Source organism: Erinaceus europaeus, chromosome 9 (assembly GCF_950295315.1).
Source record: "Erinaceus europaeus chromosome 9, mEriEur2.1, whole genome shotgun sequence".
NCBI lineage: Eukaryota > Metazoa > Chordata > Mammalia > Eulipotyphla > Erinaceidae > Erinaceus > Erinaceus europaeus.
This window is the reverse complement of record NC_080170.1, coordinates 45,709,908-45,727,815: the sequence shown is the minus strand read 5'-3', so window position 1 is coordinate 45,727,815 and position 17,908 is coordinate 45,709,908. Positions and strand designations below refer to the sequence as shown.

The 17,908-nt window shown below is 49.7% G+C and overlaps 1 protein-coding gene across 2 annotated transcripts; it reads left to right on the top strand.

Annotated features, from left to right (window-relative positions):
• Positions 1–12,398: 12,398 nt before the first annotated feature.
• RGS16 (regulator of G protein signaling 16) lies at positions 12,399–17,628 on the top strand. Of its 2 annotated transcripts, none has more exons than XM_016189461.2 (5): positions 12,399–12,548; positions 13,205–13,315; positions 14,088–14,149; positions 14,447–14,613; positions 15,867–17,628. In XM_016189461.2, exons 1-5 carry the CDS (start codon positions 12,505–12,507, stop codon positions 16,089–16,091), a joined length of 609 nt encoding a protein of 202 aa, XP_016044947.1. In that variant the 5' UTR covers positions 12,399–12,504; the 3' UTR covers positions 16,092–17,628. The 2 variants fall into 2 exon arrangements, with proteins under 2 accessions (XP_016044947.1, XP_007525897.1); XM_007525835.3 differs by having other exon boundaries at positions 14,085–14,149.
• Positions 17,629–17,908: the final 280 nt, after the last annotated feature.

The following is a 17,908-nucleotide window of genomic DNA, read 5'->3' as shown; positions in this document are numbered from 1 at the left end:
AGGAGGTGATAAGACACTAAGCTGAAGTGCTCAGTCGTCAGTGAGTGCTGACGAGCAGCCAGAGAAAAACAAAGATTTCTGAGCTGGTGGTGCAGCTGAGTACAGAGAGCTGACGAAGGTGCTGCTCTCTCTCTCTCTCTCTCTCTCTCTCTCTCTCTCTCTCACACACACACACACACACACACACACACACACACACACACACACACACTCGCACACAGCTTAGTGGTCCCGGTGTGCTTTGTGAAAGCCAGCCCCAAAGCAGCAGCAAAACCCAGACACACAGAACCCAGGCAGGCTGCAGGTGGTCTCCTGGGAGTAGGCTCAGTGGTATGGAAGGAACCAGAAATCCCTGCCGAGTGGCCTCCTGGAACAGTTGCTGTCCTAGGGGACAGCAACTTGAGGGGCTGTAGTTAACCCAAGATCCAGTTAACTGCCACACCAACACACACACACACACACACACACACACACACACACACACACACACACACACACACACTGGCTTGCATTTTGGGGTAGGGATCACCTCTGTGCTGAAAATGTCTGAATTTCAGTCCTTTTGAGAGGTGTCCTCTGTACCTGAGAGCAAAACAGACCTGGGTTCAGACTCAGCCATTTCCTGCTTCAAACCTGGACAAAGATGTGCCATTTCTCTGCACTTTAGATTCTGCCCCTGGCCACGAAGCAGATGGCTGCCTGGGGCCTTAGAGGGGATGTCTGGAGAGGATTTGCTCATAAGAAGCTCTTGGAACTAGCAGCTATTATTTTTTAGAAAGAGAAGCTGAATTCTCAGCAGGAGGGAGGAGAAAACCTCCCACACTGGGTCAGGCAGGGAGACTTCAATCAAGAGTGCAGAACAGAGAGGTGGCCCAGCTTGTACAACCCCCTGCCCTGCCCTGCCCTGGGTTCCTGCAGCAGATTCAGCCCTGTGGACCCAGCACACTGGAGTCTCTACATCAGAAGGGCATCCCTGGCTTGGGGCTTGGAGGCAGATGCTGGGATATGCACAGGAATGGGGTGTTGGAGAGTCCATACTAGAGTCAATGGTGTCTGGGAGAGCAGAGCCAGCAGTAGGGGTCCAGCATTGACTGTGGAGCAAGTGAAGTGCCCATCCTTCAGCCTATACCTTCAGGTGCTCATCAGGGGGTCTGCAAAGGTAGTTTTGGGCACCAAGCTTGTCTTTGCTCCCATTTGTGTTCTTTCTGAAACTTCTAGAAAAGTTAGTCGACCATGAAAGACATTCTTCAGTAGTTTCTCTTGGAAACTAAGAAAGTTCATCTCTGTCCTTATCTGAGGATACTCTTTTGTACCTTCTGAAAGGGCAGAAATGTCTCCTCAAAGCAGTTCCAGAGTCTCTCCATCTCCATTGTTAAGTTCTTCATTGCTAAAATTTACTCTCCCACTCTGATGTCTGGTCATTCGCTGACTTCCCAGGGGACATCATGTGTGTTGTCCCCACCCCCAAGGCTACCCTTGCCCACCCCCCATAGCTGTGGGCAGAGTGAAGTAAACAGAGAGGCTGGAGGAGAGAGAGCTCAGGGCTGTCTGTGCACTGGAGAAACATTCAGGTGAGGGAGACACTTGCTTTTCAGGATTCTATGTCCTGTGTCTCCACACCTCAACCTTCACACTTGGTCCGGGCCCTTCCCCTTGAGTTAGGCTATAGCAGATTCGGGTCCTCTGGGTTGCAGAATCCTGCCTCCCAGGTGGCTTCTCGGACCACTTTAAGGCTGCCCATGTTTTGTTACATAAACATCTCAGACCTGAATGCTCAGAAGTCAAGCTTCTCTGAACCGACTCAGTCAGGAACCCCCCTTCCCCCTCCCCCATGACTCTGGGGGCTACAGCACCACCACTATTGCTTCCAGGAAGAGCTACTCCTTCCAGAAGCTCAAAGCCCCAAGCCTCAGAGGCTAGTGGAATGTCTGGGCTGAGGTGACTTACTAGCCAGCCAATTCAAACAGCACATTCCTGGATGGGCTGCTCTTCCCTGGAAGCACATGTGGGTCTTGCCAGGGTTTGGTTCTTCTGGTGTGAAGGGCTGGGCCCTGAGAGAACCCTTGTGTGATCACCATCCTAGTCATTCATTCCCTATGGTGTAACTTAGCCTGGGGCGCTGAGCCCAGAAGTTCACTGCTCTATTTTCAGATTCCCAGATCTCATGTTTCCCAGCAATTGTGGCTTGGTCAGAGGAAAGGGAAAGAGGGGGAGGGAGAAAGTGAGGCCCAGGCTTACAGTGCATGGAAATTCCCAACCCTTCTGAGTCCCTACATGAAGGCCCACCTTCCCTGGTCCCCAGACAAATGACTGAATTCTTCAGCAGCCAAGGTCAGACTTGTTCATTTTAATAACAAAAATAAACAAGGATGGTCTGCATTATTTGTGTAAATGTCAGAATTCTCAGAATACACTTTCCCCCATTTATTGAGTAAGACAACTGGGAAAACCACAGCACAGAGAGGTTGTTCGAACAACTAATAAGTCCCAGAATCAGCCAGAAGCTAGACTGCCAGATCTTAAACCAGGCTTTGTGTTGTGAATAACAGTTCCAGTCTTTCCCCCCAAATTGCAGTATCTCTCCTGCATCCCTGGACATCTGTGCTAATGAAGAATGAAGCATGGGGCTGGTGCAAGGTGACCCCATGACTTCCTGCTTCAGTTTAGCCCCACAGGGGAGAACATTCACTCTTACAATCTGTAAAAGCAAAGTCAAGAAACATAAAATGCAGAAAGTGATGGGAATACAGACAAAGGGGAAATTGATTCTGTCAAAGGGCAGCAAACAGGCTATCCCCAATGAAGTGATTTCCCCAACTTTCATCATGGGCATTTTCAGGCACATAAAAGAAATATCACCATCTGAGAGGAGGCTTCGTGGGTAAAGAGCTGGACTTACAAGGGTGAGGTCCTGAGTTTGATTCCCAGTGTCTTGAGTGCCAGAGTGATGATGACCTGGCTCTCTTTCTCTCCCTCTCTTTCACACCAGTAAGTCACTAGTTTTATCTTTTTGATTTATTTATTATTAGATAGAAATTGAGAGAGGGAGAAGGAGACAGAGAGGGAGACAGACAGAGAAACACCTGCAGCCCTGCTTCACCACTAGTGAAGCTTTCCGCCTGCAGGTGGGGACCAGGAGCTTGAACCCAGGTCCTTGTGCTCTGTAATGTGTGTGCTTAACTACATGCGCCACCACTTGCCCAGGGTCATTAGTTTTAAACAGCAGGTTATAGTCACCACTAGATTAAATCAGTGCTAGCATTTGTCAGATTACCTCTCAATTAATAAGTTGGTGGATACACACAGACACACACAGGCACACACACACAGAGACACACACACACACACACACACACACACACACACACACACACTTATGCAGGTATAAAGATGAATCATTTGAAAGTTGGAAATGTTGGGACATTCATTCACTCCATGCCTCTCCTACGCATTTGAAAGGTGAAAGTTTGGTGCAGTGTTACGAGCTTATGAACAGAAGAGGAAGGTCAGTTCAGATAACAGCAGATAGGAGATTCTAATTGTAAGTAGGCAGTGGAGGAAGTGGAATATCTGAGTGGGGGTTTCACTGGAATTCAGAAGAAGGAAGTTACTGGGGGATTTGCAAGAGGCTTTGATTAATCTTTTCATCTAAGTCTGGTCCAGACTCAATGGGATGAAGAAGCTGGTCAGGATGCAAGAGGCTTAGGATAATGTTTGTGGGATGGAGATGATCCCGGAGCTCAGGTTCAAGCAGGTAGAACTTGAAGGCTGGTTGTGAATCCATGTGATGGAAGTGCTTTTGAAGTTTCTTTCAAAAGCAATGTAATAGGGGAAACCAGGAAGGTTTCTCAGTGGATAGAGCCCATGCTGGGTTCTGGGTTTGAGGCAAGCTAACTAGCTAGTATAGAGAAGGAGGGAGAATGGTCATCTTATTGCCAGTATATAGAATATCAGTAGCAATACACTCACCTGGGTAGTGTGCCTTCCATGTTATGTTTGTGACCCAGGTTTGAGCCTTACTCCCAAAACAGTAGATAAGCTTCAGTGCTATGGTATCATTTGCTCTTTCTTCTCCCCTCCCCCACCCCACATCTTTATTACTTAAACATCAATTCAGATGAAGTCACATCTGAAAAAAAATTTTTTTTCACTAGGAATAATAAAGACAAAGTGAACAACCCCCCCCCCAGGAGTATGCAGAACACATAAGCAAACTAGTTCCTCACTAGCCATAAGAACTGAATGAGAGAGTGAGAAGGGTTAGGGAACATAGTTCAGTGTGTTAGACCTCAGTGCCAGTATGCCTGATGCACCAAGTTTCCAGGTTCAGTCCTTAGCACTACCATAAGTCAGAGCTGAACAGTGCTCTGGTCTCACCCTTTCTCACTCTTTATCTCATAAGAGCAAACCAATAGATCTTTTGGACTAGTTACTTGGAAACTATGCCTCTTTGCCATGTGTGTGACACCCAGGTGCAAGCCCAGGCTCTACCAGACTGAAAGAAACGTCAGCATTATATGTTATGGTCTCTTTCATTCTTTCTTTGTGTCTGTCTTTAGTTAAAAAAATAAAAAGAAACCATAAACAAGTAAGTAATCTCATCTCTTCTCTTCCTCAAATGCACCCATCCCCACAGGCACCAGTATAGTCCATTCTTTGTTTATTCCATATCATCCAAGATGGTGGAGATCATGAAAAGACCAAATGGCTGAATGTGAAGAAACAAAATGGCTGGTGGAAGGACACCAGCCTGTGCAGTGTAACCCATCAAACACAGTGCCCACCCATCTTTGCCTGTGCAAATCATAATGGCTAAGGCAGACTATGTAAAATATGAGTTATCCAATCATGGACAAGGGGAATTAGACTAAGCACTTCTTTTTTTTAAAAATTAATGTTTATTTTATTTATTTATTCCCTTTTGTTGCCCTTGTTGTTTTATTGTTGTAGTTATTATTGTTGTTGTTGTTGTTGGATAGGACAGAGAGAAATGGAGAGAGGAGGGGAAGACAGAGAGGAGGAGAGAAAGATAGACACCTGCAGACCTGCTTCACTGCCTGTGAAGCGACTCCCCTGCAGGTGGGGAGCCGGGGTTTGAACCGGGATCCGAACCGGGATCCTTATGCCGGTCCTTGTGCTTTGCGCCACCTGCGCTTAACCCGCTGCGCTACAGCCCGACTCCCCACTAAGCACTTCTATCAACCCAGAAGCCCCTAAACTCAAGGAAGACTATTTTTCCTGTCTAGCCTTCTTTTATTAGGGCTTGTATTCCCTTAAACTAAAATTTCTAGGAAAGTCCTTTTTTTTCTTTCTTTCCTTAACTAAATACATTTTCTACTACTTCTATAGCTTGGAGTCAATTTTTTTCTCATTTCCCAAGATTAAGCCCACAATGAGACATTAGCAGGAGCCTTTCCTAAATAAAGCTATACTCCTTGCCAACCCCTGGGATACCTTGTGAATTCTTTCTCAGGGTGACTCAAGAATCCCTCAAACTAGTTACATCTTCTAACCCCAGCATCATTTATGACCAAGCTATGCTCTGTTCTCTTGCTCATAAAAATGAAAACAATAGCATAGAAGTCTTATTGCACAGTCTAATTATATCAGTTAATACCAACCAGTCAAGTAAGGTGGCATGAACCAGATCCTGAATTAATTTTGCAGAAGTGCTTGACACCTAGGATGCAGGTGACAAATGGAGCATGAACTCGAGCAAGAGTCAGAGAGAGAGAGAGAGAGAGACTTGCATATATATAGTTAACAACTCCCTCTCTAAAGAAGGCTAGAGAAGGGAATTGGAAGCAGGACATGGTCATACCCTGGGCAGCACCTTCATGGAAAGGAGAATAGGTAAGAGGGGCAGCCTTGTGGATGGATGAGGACTGGAGTGTGGCCCCCCACCAAGTATATCCCTTTTGGATATCACATAGCTTACACTTGTAAGATTCTACCCTCTGCCTCAGACTGGATGGTTACTAGATAGATGAAAGCCTCATTCTTGGCATGAAGGAATATTCTAGATGGAGAGAGTGGCCCCAGGGTCAGAATCTACTGGGAATGGCAGGGTTGTCCCTTTGGAAGTGGAAGTCCTTTTCCCGTGCCCCCTCTCCCTCTTTCCAAGAAGCAACATCCACACTGAGCTCTAGAAAAGGAAAGCCAGAATCCTCAGAGCTGAGATGCGAGTATTTTGGAAGCCAGGAAGAGGGGTTTTCTGCAGCTCTGATGGGGACTCTCCACAGAATGAGGGGCAACGGAAGAGACCCTAAGGTCTGTGGCACAGTGTAGATGTTGGCTGTGTCTTCTTTCCCTTCTGCAGTCACCTCCGCTGGGCCTCAGAATCCCCATCTGTAAACCATTGACTGTAAGAGCACCTTCCCTGGGTTATTGTGAGGATTCAATGAGATGAGAACTCTAATAATCCTCCCTGCAGCGCACCAAATACTAACTGTGAGTGATTATTGTTTTGCTATGATGACAGCCTAGGGGTTCAGAAAGCCTGGAGGGTTTGGATCCAGAAGGTTCTTCTGTTGGCCACACTGAGAGTAGCACAGGCAGATGGTTGGGGGGAGGGAGGGCTCCCGGGCTCAGTCACACAGCTTGCTGCGTGTGTGTCCCCATGTGCGCAGATGTGTGGGGCGCGCTGGGCGGGGAAAGCGTGTTTCTTTCTCTGCAAAACATCATGCACCCCCGCCGTGCCCAGCCCTCGTCCAGTTCACAGGGCTGTTTCTAGGACAGCTGTTGTGTTAGGGCTGATGGTCCAGGAGGCTGTGAAAAGACCACCTGGTTTTGTGCTCCCCCAACCCGCCTCGGCCTGGCCCTGCCTCCCTACTGCTCACACACCCAACCTTGCTTCTGTCTCTCTGTCTCCCTCCACTTGGGTGCTGAGGGGACTGTGTCACCTTTCCTTAGTGCTTGTTACAGCTCCCCCAGCAACATGGCTGTTCTGCTGCTGGGCTTCCTATGATTTATACAAAGCCCCTTTCCTCTGTTCCCCGTCCCCCAAGCCCCACACTCCACTTGCCCTATTAAAATGCTGGCTCATGGACGCTGACTCAAAGGAGAGCAAGCAGGCTCCAGGGAGGTCAGGTCCCTGACTCACAGAAGGTGGCAGTTCCCCAGATGGAGCTTCCATCTGACATGTCTGCATGTGTGGTGCATGTGACACTCACATGGTGGGGCTGGTGCATCCTTCTGGGTCATCTGCGACCTATGAAAGGAGCTAGAAATCCCTAACTAGGGCAGTGAGCAGGGATGGCTTGAACTAGCAGCCAGGGCCCCTTGGCCCCTTTGGGTAGAGAAGCAAGATCCCCCAATACCCAATCTCTGAACTCTGCCTGGAGCAGAGGGCAGTAGGAAGAAGAACCAGACAGGCAGAGCCAGCTGCACTCACTGCTGAACGATGATAGTCAGAGGCACAGCCTTCCAAGCACCTGGGCTGACCTTGGTCAACTTCCGGTCCAGGATGGGGACCTTAGCTGTTGTCATGACCCAGCAGAGAAATGGCACCCAGGGATGAGCTGCTGCTTGTTTTCCGGTGTATAATCTCTAGCTCCTCCCTAACCTCTAGGACAGGTGCTATCTGCTGTTTCTGTGTTTCTACCCCTAGAAGTGCCATCAGCACTTTTTCTGCCCTGGTGTATGTATATGCCTTTGTCTATATGGAAAGAACTCCTAAGACTTGCTGCACCCCTGTGGTGCATTCTGCTGTCCCCTTGAGGTGCGACAGACTTCGCCTAATTGTTTCTCCCACCCACAACATGCTCCCTCCTCCAGGTCCTCACATTCTGTCACTCAAGCCTCTCTGATCCCCTGCCCCCTGCCTGAACATCTGTTGCAATACCAAGCAGTCATTTCTTCTCTCCTCACACTCTCCCAATAACATAGTTCTGTTTCCTTTGCTGGGTTACCAGGTCATCAAAGTCAGAAAAGAGCCTTAAATGACTTTGTTTGCCCCCACTGATTTAGGAATGGAGCACACTCTTAATAAATGTTCCTTGGAGAGTGACGGAGGGGACTCAGTGATAGAGCACAGGACTAGCATGCATGAGGTACCAGGGCCAGGGAGCTAACATAATGGTTATGTAAGACTTTCATGCCTGAGGTAGCAAAGTCTCAGGGTTACCACCATAAATAAACCAGAGCTAAAGATACAGTGATAATAATAAATGAATTTTAGAAAAACAATAACCCATTGATTAATTGATGATTAAATTGGAAAGACCCAGACTAATGTGGGGATTGTTTGTGCAAATCAGAAGTCCAGAGGTGTTTTTACTTCTGCTAGCTGTTTGCAGCAGGAGCCCATGGAGATCGCAGGCTAGTGGTGGAGGGTTTGCTGGTCTGTCACAGGATGTGGAACAGGTGGAAATTGCCGTGACTGAGATATTGTGAGTGATTAACCTGTGGTCCCCAACCTTGCCAAGGACTCCTGACCCCAGATGGCTTAAGTTGCACAGTGTCCCCAGTCCCTCAACAGAAGAGCTTGAAGCAGTACAGAGCATGCTGGGTAGAAACCCAGGTTGAGTTGGGTCAAAGCCTGTGTGATTCACAAGTGAACTTCACAGCCCCTGTTCAGCCATCCCTAAAATAGCCGAACTGACCCACCTACTGGGAAGAGAATCTGGGATGAATCGCACATTTCAAAAAGTTTCTGCCTTGAAACTGACAAAGTCACCATGGCAACCAGGAGGCAGGTTGAACTTGGGGAAGGTGCTTCACCCTGTGCAGGAAACTTGATGCTGCCAATTTGCCTGCCTGCCAGGGAGCAGCCATCCTTTCATCTCCTCTGCTTTTTTTTTTTTTTTTTTTTTTTTTCGAGAATGGGAGGAGGAAGCGCTGGATCTGGAGTCTGGAGGCTGGGCTCAGGCTTCAGCTGTCCTGATATGTGTGATTAACTGACAGCACTGTGGACACCATTGTCCAGAGGTCTGTAAGATGTCAGATAAAAGCCTCTGTGGCCTATGCACAGGATGCAGAGAGACAGGACATCTTAAAGAGTTTTTCCCCATGACTACTCTTTATTATGGTCATATGGGAGCTGATTCCAACACACAGCTGCTGAGGATGAGACAGGAGGTTCAGTCCACCCAGGAATCCATTTTTATCACTAAAAGAAAAGCCACCCCGACACCACCTAAAGCCCACCTGGCAGCTTGCTGAGAAACTCACACACTGGGACTCAGGCATTGGAATAACAGCACCCTTCATCCCAACTCATAGAATCTGCTGCTGCCATGGGTCACTGTGTAGATGGAGGACCTGCTGGCAAACAGATGCTCCAGTGCCTGGTGGCATCCCAGTCTCTCTTCTCCCCCGCCCAGCTCCCTACACTGCATCAGCCCAGCTCTAGACTTGTAAGCGAGGAAAGCAGCAACCAGGGCTGCTGACAAGACAGGGGTGATGGTGGGAGGCTGAGATACCACCTCGCCTATGTAACTGCTGCGTGCCTCTAACCCAGTAGCTTCGAGGAGAGGGAATCCTGGGAACTGGGTGGTCTTCTGCAAGTTCACAGAGTGCTCTTCTGGGCAAGTGGCCATCGTCTATTTTAACTGGGCCTCTTCTGTCCTAGCAGGGCCTTATCTCCTGGCTCTCAGGCCTTCCTCTCCTCCTCTTTCCCTCCTCATTGGCTTTCTCTTCTTTTCTTTTCTCTCCTTTTCTTTTCTTTTTTTCTTTCTTTCTAGATCACTTTTTCTCACTGAGGTCTCTCAGGTAGGAGAACTTTTCCCCCTTTTCTTTCTCTGTCCTGCTGCCTTGCTTGTTCCCCATGAAATAAAAACCTAAATTCCAAAGAGCCCAGAAATTTACTCTTTACCCTTATTTGGCTTGCAAAACTGATGGGTCCTGATTATGTAAAACTGAGGAGAGATCATGTCGATGGGAGTTTTCTCTCTACCTGTTGACACTGTACTAAGGGCCTTACACATTTTTAGCCTGTTACCACACACTGTCCACACCCCCTCTCTGGGATGGAGGCAATCTCTTCCAGAGTTGACCTTGACAGAGGGAGTTACTTGAAATCAGCTAATTTTCTTGGGACAACTGCTTCCCAATAATCACTGGGAAGCAACCTAAACCACTTACTGCCTTGGGGAGGGGACTTAGCCCTCTCCTGGCGTCCCCTGGGACCAACTTCTGGCTCTGTTGCAATGATGTGGCTTTTTAAAAAAATTTCTTTATTGGGGGATTAATACATTCATTAGTAAATACAATAGTTTGTATATGCATAACATTTCTCAGTTTTCCACATAATAATACAACTCCTACTAGGTCCTCTGTCATCCTTTTTGGACCTGAACTCTCCCCCTACCCACCCCAGAGTCTTTTACTTTGGTGCAATACACCAACTCCAGTTCTCATTCTATTTGTGTTTTCTCTTCTGACCTTGTTTTTCAGCTTCTGCCTGAGAGTGAGATCATCCCACATTCATCCTTCTGTTTCTGACTTATTTCACTTAACATGATTTCTTCAAGCTCCATCCTAGATGGGCTGAAAATGGTGAACTCATCATTTTTAATAGCTAAGTAGTATTCCATTGTGTATATATATCACAACTTGCTCAGCCATGATGTGGCATTTGAGTCCCTCCTCTGCCTAATTTCCCTTTTGGCCTACCAGTTTTGAGGACTTATCACACCAAGTCTCTGCCCTGGAAGAAGAAAGCTTCCTATTTCCTGGGGAACTAAGAAGTTTGAGCTCCAAGCCCTCACAACAAGTCTGAGTTCCAAGCTCTCACAACAGTCTTACTCAAGAGCTATCATTGTTCTCAGGTGTGTGTGTGTGTGTGTGTGTGTGTGTGTGTGTGTGTGTGTGTGTGTTAGAGAGGAAACCAAGGCATGAAGTTGGGGGGTAGCAAGCTTACTCAGGACCTTCCATTCCATAAATGGTAGAGTGATTGGAAACCTGAAAATCCAGCTGTAGATCTCTATCTCCCTGCCAGCTTCTAAAGAAGCCCCGTGGGGGGGGGGGGGCAAGCCAGGTGGGGGAAAGGGTAGTACAGGCTCACTCACTCAGTGGTCACAGAGCTGGAGGGATTCTAAACAGGGAGGTGCAGGGGGCATGGTGAAGTCGTGTTTGACTTATGACCCCAAATCTAGCTGATTGTGTAACTTTGAGCAAGTTATTCTACCTCCATGGCTTAGTCAAAGCACCTGGCACATAGCAGATACTCAGGAAAGTCTCCCCCTACCTGGCATTGCTCTGTGGGTTCCAGTCCTGCGGTGGCTGTGGGGGGTGGGGGGGGGAGAGGGGGAGGGAGTAAAATTTTTTTTGTGCCTCTAGGGTTATTGCTGGGGCTCCGTGTCTGCACCATGAATCCACTGCTCCTGGAGGCCATTTTTCCCCCCTTGTTGCCCTTGTTGTTGTAGCCTTGTTGTGGTTATTATTGTTGTTGTTGATGTCGTTCGTTGTTGGAGAGGACAGTGAGAAATGGAGAGAGGAGAAGACAGAGAGGGGGAGAGAAAGATAGACACCTGCAGACCAACTTCACTACCTGTGAAGTGACTCCCCTGCAGGTGGGGAGCCCGGGGCTCGAACCAGGATCATTACGCTGGTCCTTGAGCTTTGTGCCACGTGCGTTTTACCTGCTGCGTTACGGTCCGATCCCAGGGAGTAAGCTTTTAACTCTGCCTGGGCTTCTCATCCGTGCCATCCGTGACTTGGAAGTAATAGTCACCTTGGAGAGGTGATGGTCAGTGGGAGTTGTCGCATAGCCAGAGAGCTGTTTTGCCCAGGTTGTGCTCCGTACTACCTGTCTGTGCTTTAGGACCCAACAGGCTCAGGCTCAGAATGGGACACCTGTGTGCCCCGCCCCCCAACCTCTGCACCCCTCCCCTAAACCCTCCTGTCACCTTGTAACTGATTTGGCTTCCTGCTAGAGGCTGATCCCCCTCTCCTACCTCTAGGGTTACCGCTGGGGCTCGGTTCCAGCACTACAAATCCACAGCTCCTAACGACCATTTTTTTCAATTTTATTGGCTAGGTTTAGAAAGGGGAGGAGAGATAGAGAGGGAGAGAAAGATAGACACCTGCAGACCTGTTTCACCATTCGTGAGGCATCCTTCCTGCAGGTGGGGGGTGGGGGGCTCGAACCCGGATCCTTACGAGGGTCTTTGTGCTTAGTACTTACTATTTGCGCTTATCCAGGTGCGCCACTTCCCGCCAGAACCTCTGGGAGACTTTTCTCTCTACTAAACCAACGCCTCTTTCCCCAACCAAAAGCGAGGTCCCTGCGTGCGCTCCCCAGCTTGGGAAAGACGTCTGCAGAGCTAGGCGCGGTGGTTTCCCCGGCTCTGGCCCCGCCCTCGCAGCTTTCTGATTGGTGGGTGGCACGCAGCCCCGCCTCTCTTGGAGGCAATAAAAGCTGCGGCTGCAGCGCTCTGCAGAAGAGGTTTGAACTTTGCGCCTTCTATTCCCAGCGTCACTGCCTTCTACTTCTTCCTGCATCCGCGCCCACAGAAGCCCGCCATCATCCTGCCCACGACGAGCTGCCCCGCACCTGCAGCCATGTGCCGGACCCTGTCCGGCTTCCCCACCACTTGCCTGGAAAGGTAAGAGGCGCTTTTCTGGTAGAGTTTGCCCGTTGACCCTGAGGGAGTGGAGGGGAGGCTTGGGAACTTGGGAGGGAGGATACTGGTGGGCGAGGGCAAGGAAGAAGCCAGAGACTCCCTGTGCTCTGCTCAGGCTTCACTTAGGGTATTAGAGAAAGGGGAAAGGACAATTGAAGGGGTGTCTGGACGTTGCCATCCCCATCATCCCCCTTTGGTGACTGCAGGAAGGCCACCCTGACATCACCAGGCAGAGCTGAGTCGTCTTAGTTTCTTAAGCTCTTGTTTTCACTCTACAGCCTGGGCCTGGTGGCATGGCCTCCTCTGGTCTTCACCTGGAGAGGCAGGGAGGTGCCCAGCAGGTGTTAACTCACTGGCCTCCAATCCTAGCTAAAAAGGAAAAGGCTAATAGCAGGACTCAGTTTTCCATAGAGTCCCAGAACTTTTCCCCCAGGGCTAGAAGGTGCTGAGTTGCCTGCTGTGAACCAGAGGCACAAAGATAGAACCGTTGTTTAGGCCCCTGGGAAGAGCCCAGGGCTGCCTTGAGGCTGGAATTTGAGTGGATGCTTCACCTAGGGTTCCTCCTAGGGACCCCAGAAAGCTCTCTGCCCTGGCTGAGCCCTTGGAGACTCCTCATGTGTTCATGCTTTGCCTTCCAGAGCCAAGGAGTTGAAAACACGGCTGGGGATCTTTCTTCACAAGTCAGACCTGGGCTGTGACATAGGGCGTGCTGGCAAATTGGAATTGAGCAGCAAACACAGCAAAGACAGGTGAGTCCTACAGTCCAGGCACCCTTCCTGCAGGGAGCCAGGCTCCTGGAGGAGTCCTCATGAGGAAGATGAAGTGAGCAGTCAGCACATGTCAACCCTGACCAGACAACCCCTCCACAGAGATTTTAGTGGGGCATTTTGCTGTAGTCCTCTAGCCACTGGGCTTGTGGGTGCCTGGAGACTGGCTCCAGGGTTCTAAGTCAACAAAGAGGAGTGTACCAGGACCTGAATTAAATTACCAGGCCCTCCCATCTGGACCAGTAGTGGTTCATAGCACCAGGCCAAGAACATCCAAGTTCATTTGAGTTTTTTAAATCAGTGACTGTTCCCAGTAGCAGACACCTTGCCCAGAAGCCCTTTCATACTGAACACCGGCTGTGCCAGTTGCTGTGTGAGGCTCTTGGGGGTGGACACACTCTCTGTTCACAAGGCTTATTTCCTTGGAGAAGTCTACAAAATACAACCAGAGAGAAACAAGAATAGAGTCAATTTTGGACAGCAGAGAGGCAGCCTTTATGAGCTTTCAAAGGTCCCTAACCTCTGTTTTTGGCTACCAACTTGTCCTCTAAAAAGAACCACTGTTTTCCCTAACCTGGCCATGGGTTTGAGAAGTCAACTCCAGTCCTCACCAAGTAAATCTTGTTATGTAGCTCCCATTTGAGGATTTCTGGATAGGATTTGTGACTGCCTTCATTTATTGTTGTGTGTGTGTGTGTGTGTGTGTGGTTTTGTTTGTTTTTAAACCTTGGCTTGTATTGTTTGTTTTCAGTAGAAATTTCTCAGAAGATGTGCTGGGGTGGAAAGAGTCATTTGATTTGCTGCTGAGCAGTAAAAGTGAGTAGCACCCTGGGGTGTCTGTGGGGGGGGGAGTGTGGGGGGGGTGGCACATGTGTCCCCATGTGCCTGGGAGCCAGCCCCAGGAGGTGCTAAAAGCGTGGGCCAAAGAATGATAGAGTAATAATAATAACTAGCTCTGCAGCCGCTCTTCAGAGCACAAAGGCAGGTCCTTGTTCAAGAAAATGACATCCTAAAAATAGAGCCATTAACCACAATTGCTGTCTTTTCTGCCTTTATTCCTGCCTGTCTGTCCCGTAGTCTGACCCATCCCTTCCTCTCTCTTGTCCAACCCAGATGGTGTGGCTGCCTTCCATGCCTTCCTGAAGACTGAATTCAGCGAGGAGAACCTCGAGTTCTGGCTGGCCTGTGAAGAATTCAAGAAGATTCGCTCAGCCACAAAACTAGCCTCCCAGGCACACAGGATTTTTGAGGAATTTGTGCGCTGTGAAGCACCAAAAGAGGTCAGAGCTCTTGCCTGTCCTGGGAATCCCCCAGGCTCTGCATTCTCCCTTCCCATTTAGAAGGCTGAAGTTTAGTGACCCCACTTCACACAGGGCAAATGGGCTTATGTGGCTGGAGACCAGGGACCAGACCAGGGACCCCCAGCTGCAGCTGTGACCTCTCCCCCCCTAGACTCACTGCAATGGGCTGTGAGCCTCTGAGCCACTGTCCACACACCTATTTGTAAATGCCTACATGGGGTGGGGGGCACAGTTCACCAGAGGGCCCATGTGTGACCTGGCTTGGTCCCCTGGCTGACCTGCCTTTGCCACTGGTCTGTGGTCAGTGACCTTTGCATCCTTGCCTCCAGGCCTCTGCATTTGATAAGGAGCATGGGGCCACCTTGTGGGCAAGTCGCAGTGTACCCAGCTTCTATATTTTATTTTCTGAGCATTTCCATCTATTCCACATTATTCCACAAGGACTTCTGGGTTCCACTTACATGCAGGGGACTGTTTTAGACACTGGAGGCAGACAGTGACCAAAACAGCCTCTACTCTAACAAGCAAGAATGATGAGAAACAATTCGACCAGAAAGCCTGCTTCCTGTGGCTGTGTGCTCAATCAAACCAGGCAGCAAAAAAGAGGGAGGACCAGGCAGGTTGCCAAGGGTGGCTCAGTCCACTCTGTGAAGGGAAGTGAAGGGTGGCCATCAGAGACATGGAAGAGCCAGGGGAGGAAGAAGCTCCTAACACAGGGAATGACCAGGGCAGAGGCAGGAGGGTGCTCAGCATGTTCATGGACCTGCTATGTGGAGCAAGTAGGGAGGGTGAGGAGAGCTCACACAGGTGGCAGGGTGTGTTCAGGCTGTTGTGAGGCTCTGGGGCTTTTCCTGGGAGTGGCTTGGAGTAGACAAAACATCTAATAAACAGATTAGAGTTTAACTGCTCCCCACCCCCTATCACGGGGTAGAGGATAGATGGGGTGTGTGTGTGTGTGGGGGGGGTCTGTTTTGAGACTTGTAGAGTACAGAGGACTCATTCAGGACAGGTGTCACCCTGGGACTCTGCTGCAGGAAAGGGGGTGAGCAAAGTTGGTTACCGCTTAGATTGGAGAGCAAACATGGATGCCACATGGGGCCAGGCCCAGAGGTGGGAAGCCCAGCCTTCTGATTCAGAATACATTGCTCCTGCTCCATCATTCCCTAATCTGGAACCCCCTCTCCTTCCTGCCCTCCTCCACTCACCTTTGGTTTCCCCACTGTTCCCCACAGGTGAACATAGACCACGAGACACGGGAGCTGACCAGGACCAACCTTCAGGCTGCTTCTGCCACCTGCTTTGACGTGGCTCAGGGCAAGACACGCACACTGATGGAGAAGGACTCCTACCCACGCTTCCTCAAGTCCTCTGCCTACCGGGACCTGGCTGCTCAGGCCGCTGCCACTGCTCCTGCCCAGCCGGCAGGTGACAATACATCTGAGCCCTCGCACACTTGAGCAAACCCAGAGGAGTCACCATAGCCCCTGACTGCCAAGCAGTCACCCTGTGAGAGGGACAGAGGAGGAGAACATGCTTAGTGGCTTTCCCTTCTGATACTGTGGGACTGGGATCCCAGCACAGGAGTCCCCCCTCCGGGACTCTGCATGAGGACTAAAGGTGAGGGTGGCATGGGCTTGTTGGGTACAAGGGTGATGCCAGGGTTCATTGTCCCCCTCCCTATCAAGGATGGTTTTGGAAACACGTGGACAAAAAGAAATTTGAGCATGAGGCAGGGTTATGGACCAGCTGTTGCACAGTGGACTCTGCCTGTTTCACTAAGTCCTGTTTCACTAAGACAAAAAGAAATTTGAGCATGAGGCAGGGTCATGGATCAGCTGTTGCACAGTGGACTCTGCCCCAGCCATCTTGGGGAGTCAGTATGTGGGGACCCCTCCTGCCTTTGGACTGCCCCAGCATCCTCCTACTTCTGCTCCCCAACTCTCCTTTGTTAAGGCCTCACAGTCTCATCCAGACCAGGGATATATGCCCCAGGGGGATATTTTATACCTCGACACCAGCTTTGAGCCCCTTTCTGGGTGAGCAGAGCCCCTCAAACAGATGTCTGGCTCATGTGAATGCAGTCCTAGTGCTCTCGGTGGTCTCTGCAGAAGGCGGCTGCCCTGTGTTGGCAGCAGGCCCACATGTGAGTCGAGCACTCCAGGGCTGGGCTGGGCAGTGCCCTCTTAGCTCCATGCTGCCCTGAGCATGGGGTTGGACCTCTCATGATGGGCCACGAGGGACCACAGTGGGCCAGAGCTTATAAAATGTCCAGTCTCCTCCTGGAGTTCCTGAAAGTCTTACTTAAACGAAGGTGTGTGTGTGTGTGTGTGTGTGTGTGTGTGTGTGTGTGTGTGTGTGTGTGTGTGTGTTGGGGGGAGAGGGGAGGAGCAGGGAATGAGAGACTTCCTCTGGCTGGAAGGGGCCTTTTCTTCACTGTGAACATGGCGGTTTGGGAAGAACCAGCACTTGGACCATGAATACTCCAGAATCTGAGGAGGGACCTTGCTTGGAAGGAAAGGCCTGGCACTTGGAAGGAAAGCTGTCTGTCACTTCAGGGCACCTTGAATGCACTTTTGGGATGCTCTTCTGTTTGAGCCCAGGCTGGGGAAGGTGTTACTCTGACAGCCCTCAGATACCCCAGGAAAATCAACACTGTTCTCTACTGTGAGCTCCGCCAGGAGAAAGCTATTTAAGTATCACATACTGTTGGTTTTGTGACTTCTTGTTTTTGTTACTCTAACTGTGTGGTTGCTATTGTTATTTATTCTGGTCATTTCAACTTGCCTAGACTGGGAAGCAGGAGCTGGCAGCCTGTACCCCCTTTGGCCAGACCCTACCTCTGCAGACATGAGGCCTCCCAGAACCTGTCAGGAATGCCTCACTAGTGAATATTTATTTTATTGCTTATAACAGGAGCTGGTTTCCTAGATCCTTGTTTTACCGTTTATGCATGTTATATTCTTGTTAAATAAATATTAAAACCCTCAAATATGAGATCCTGTCTTTGTTTGGGAGAGGGGGGTGCTTGTAGGGTTTGCCATCCACAACCCACTCACACAGATGGAGTCAGAGGTATTTGCAAAGGTGCTGGTTTGCCAGGTAACTGGCAGAGCTGAGAAGAAAGGGAGAGCTTCCAACTGCAGCTGCCATGACTAGCCCTGGCCTTTAGCTGATGACAGCCCTGACTGATGAAAGTTGGGCTTTCATGTCCACTGGGCCCAGCTCACCTGCTGTCATTTCAGGGCTCAGATCCTTTATCTACCTCACTGGGACT

Coding starts and splice junctions, on each gene's coding strand:
- RGS16 (XM_007525835.3), top strand. CDS start 12,505: ATGTGCCGGACCCTGTCCGGCTTCCCCACCACTTGCCTGGAAAG. Junction 12,549..13,204: donor CCCACCACTTGCCTGGAAAG/GTAAGAGGCGCT, acceptor TTTGCCTTCCAG/AGCCAAGGAGTTGAAAACAC. Junction 14,150..14,446: donor TTTGCTGCTGAGCAGTAAAA/GTGAGTAGCACC, acceptor TGTCCAACCCAG/ATGGTGTGGCTGCCTTCCAT.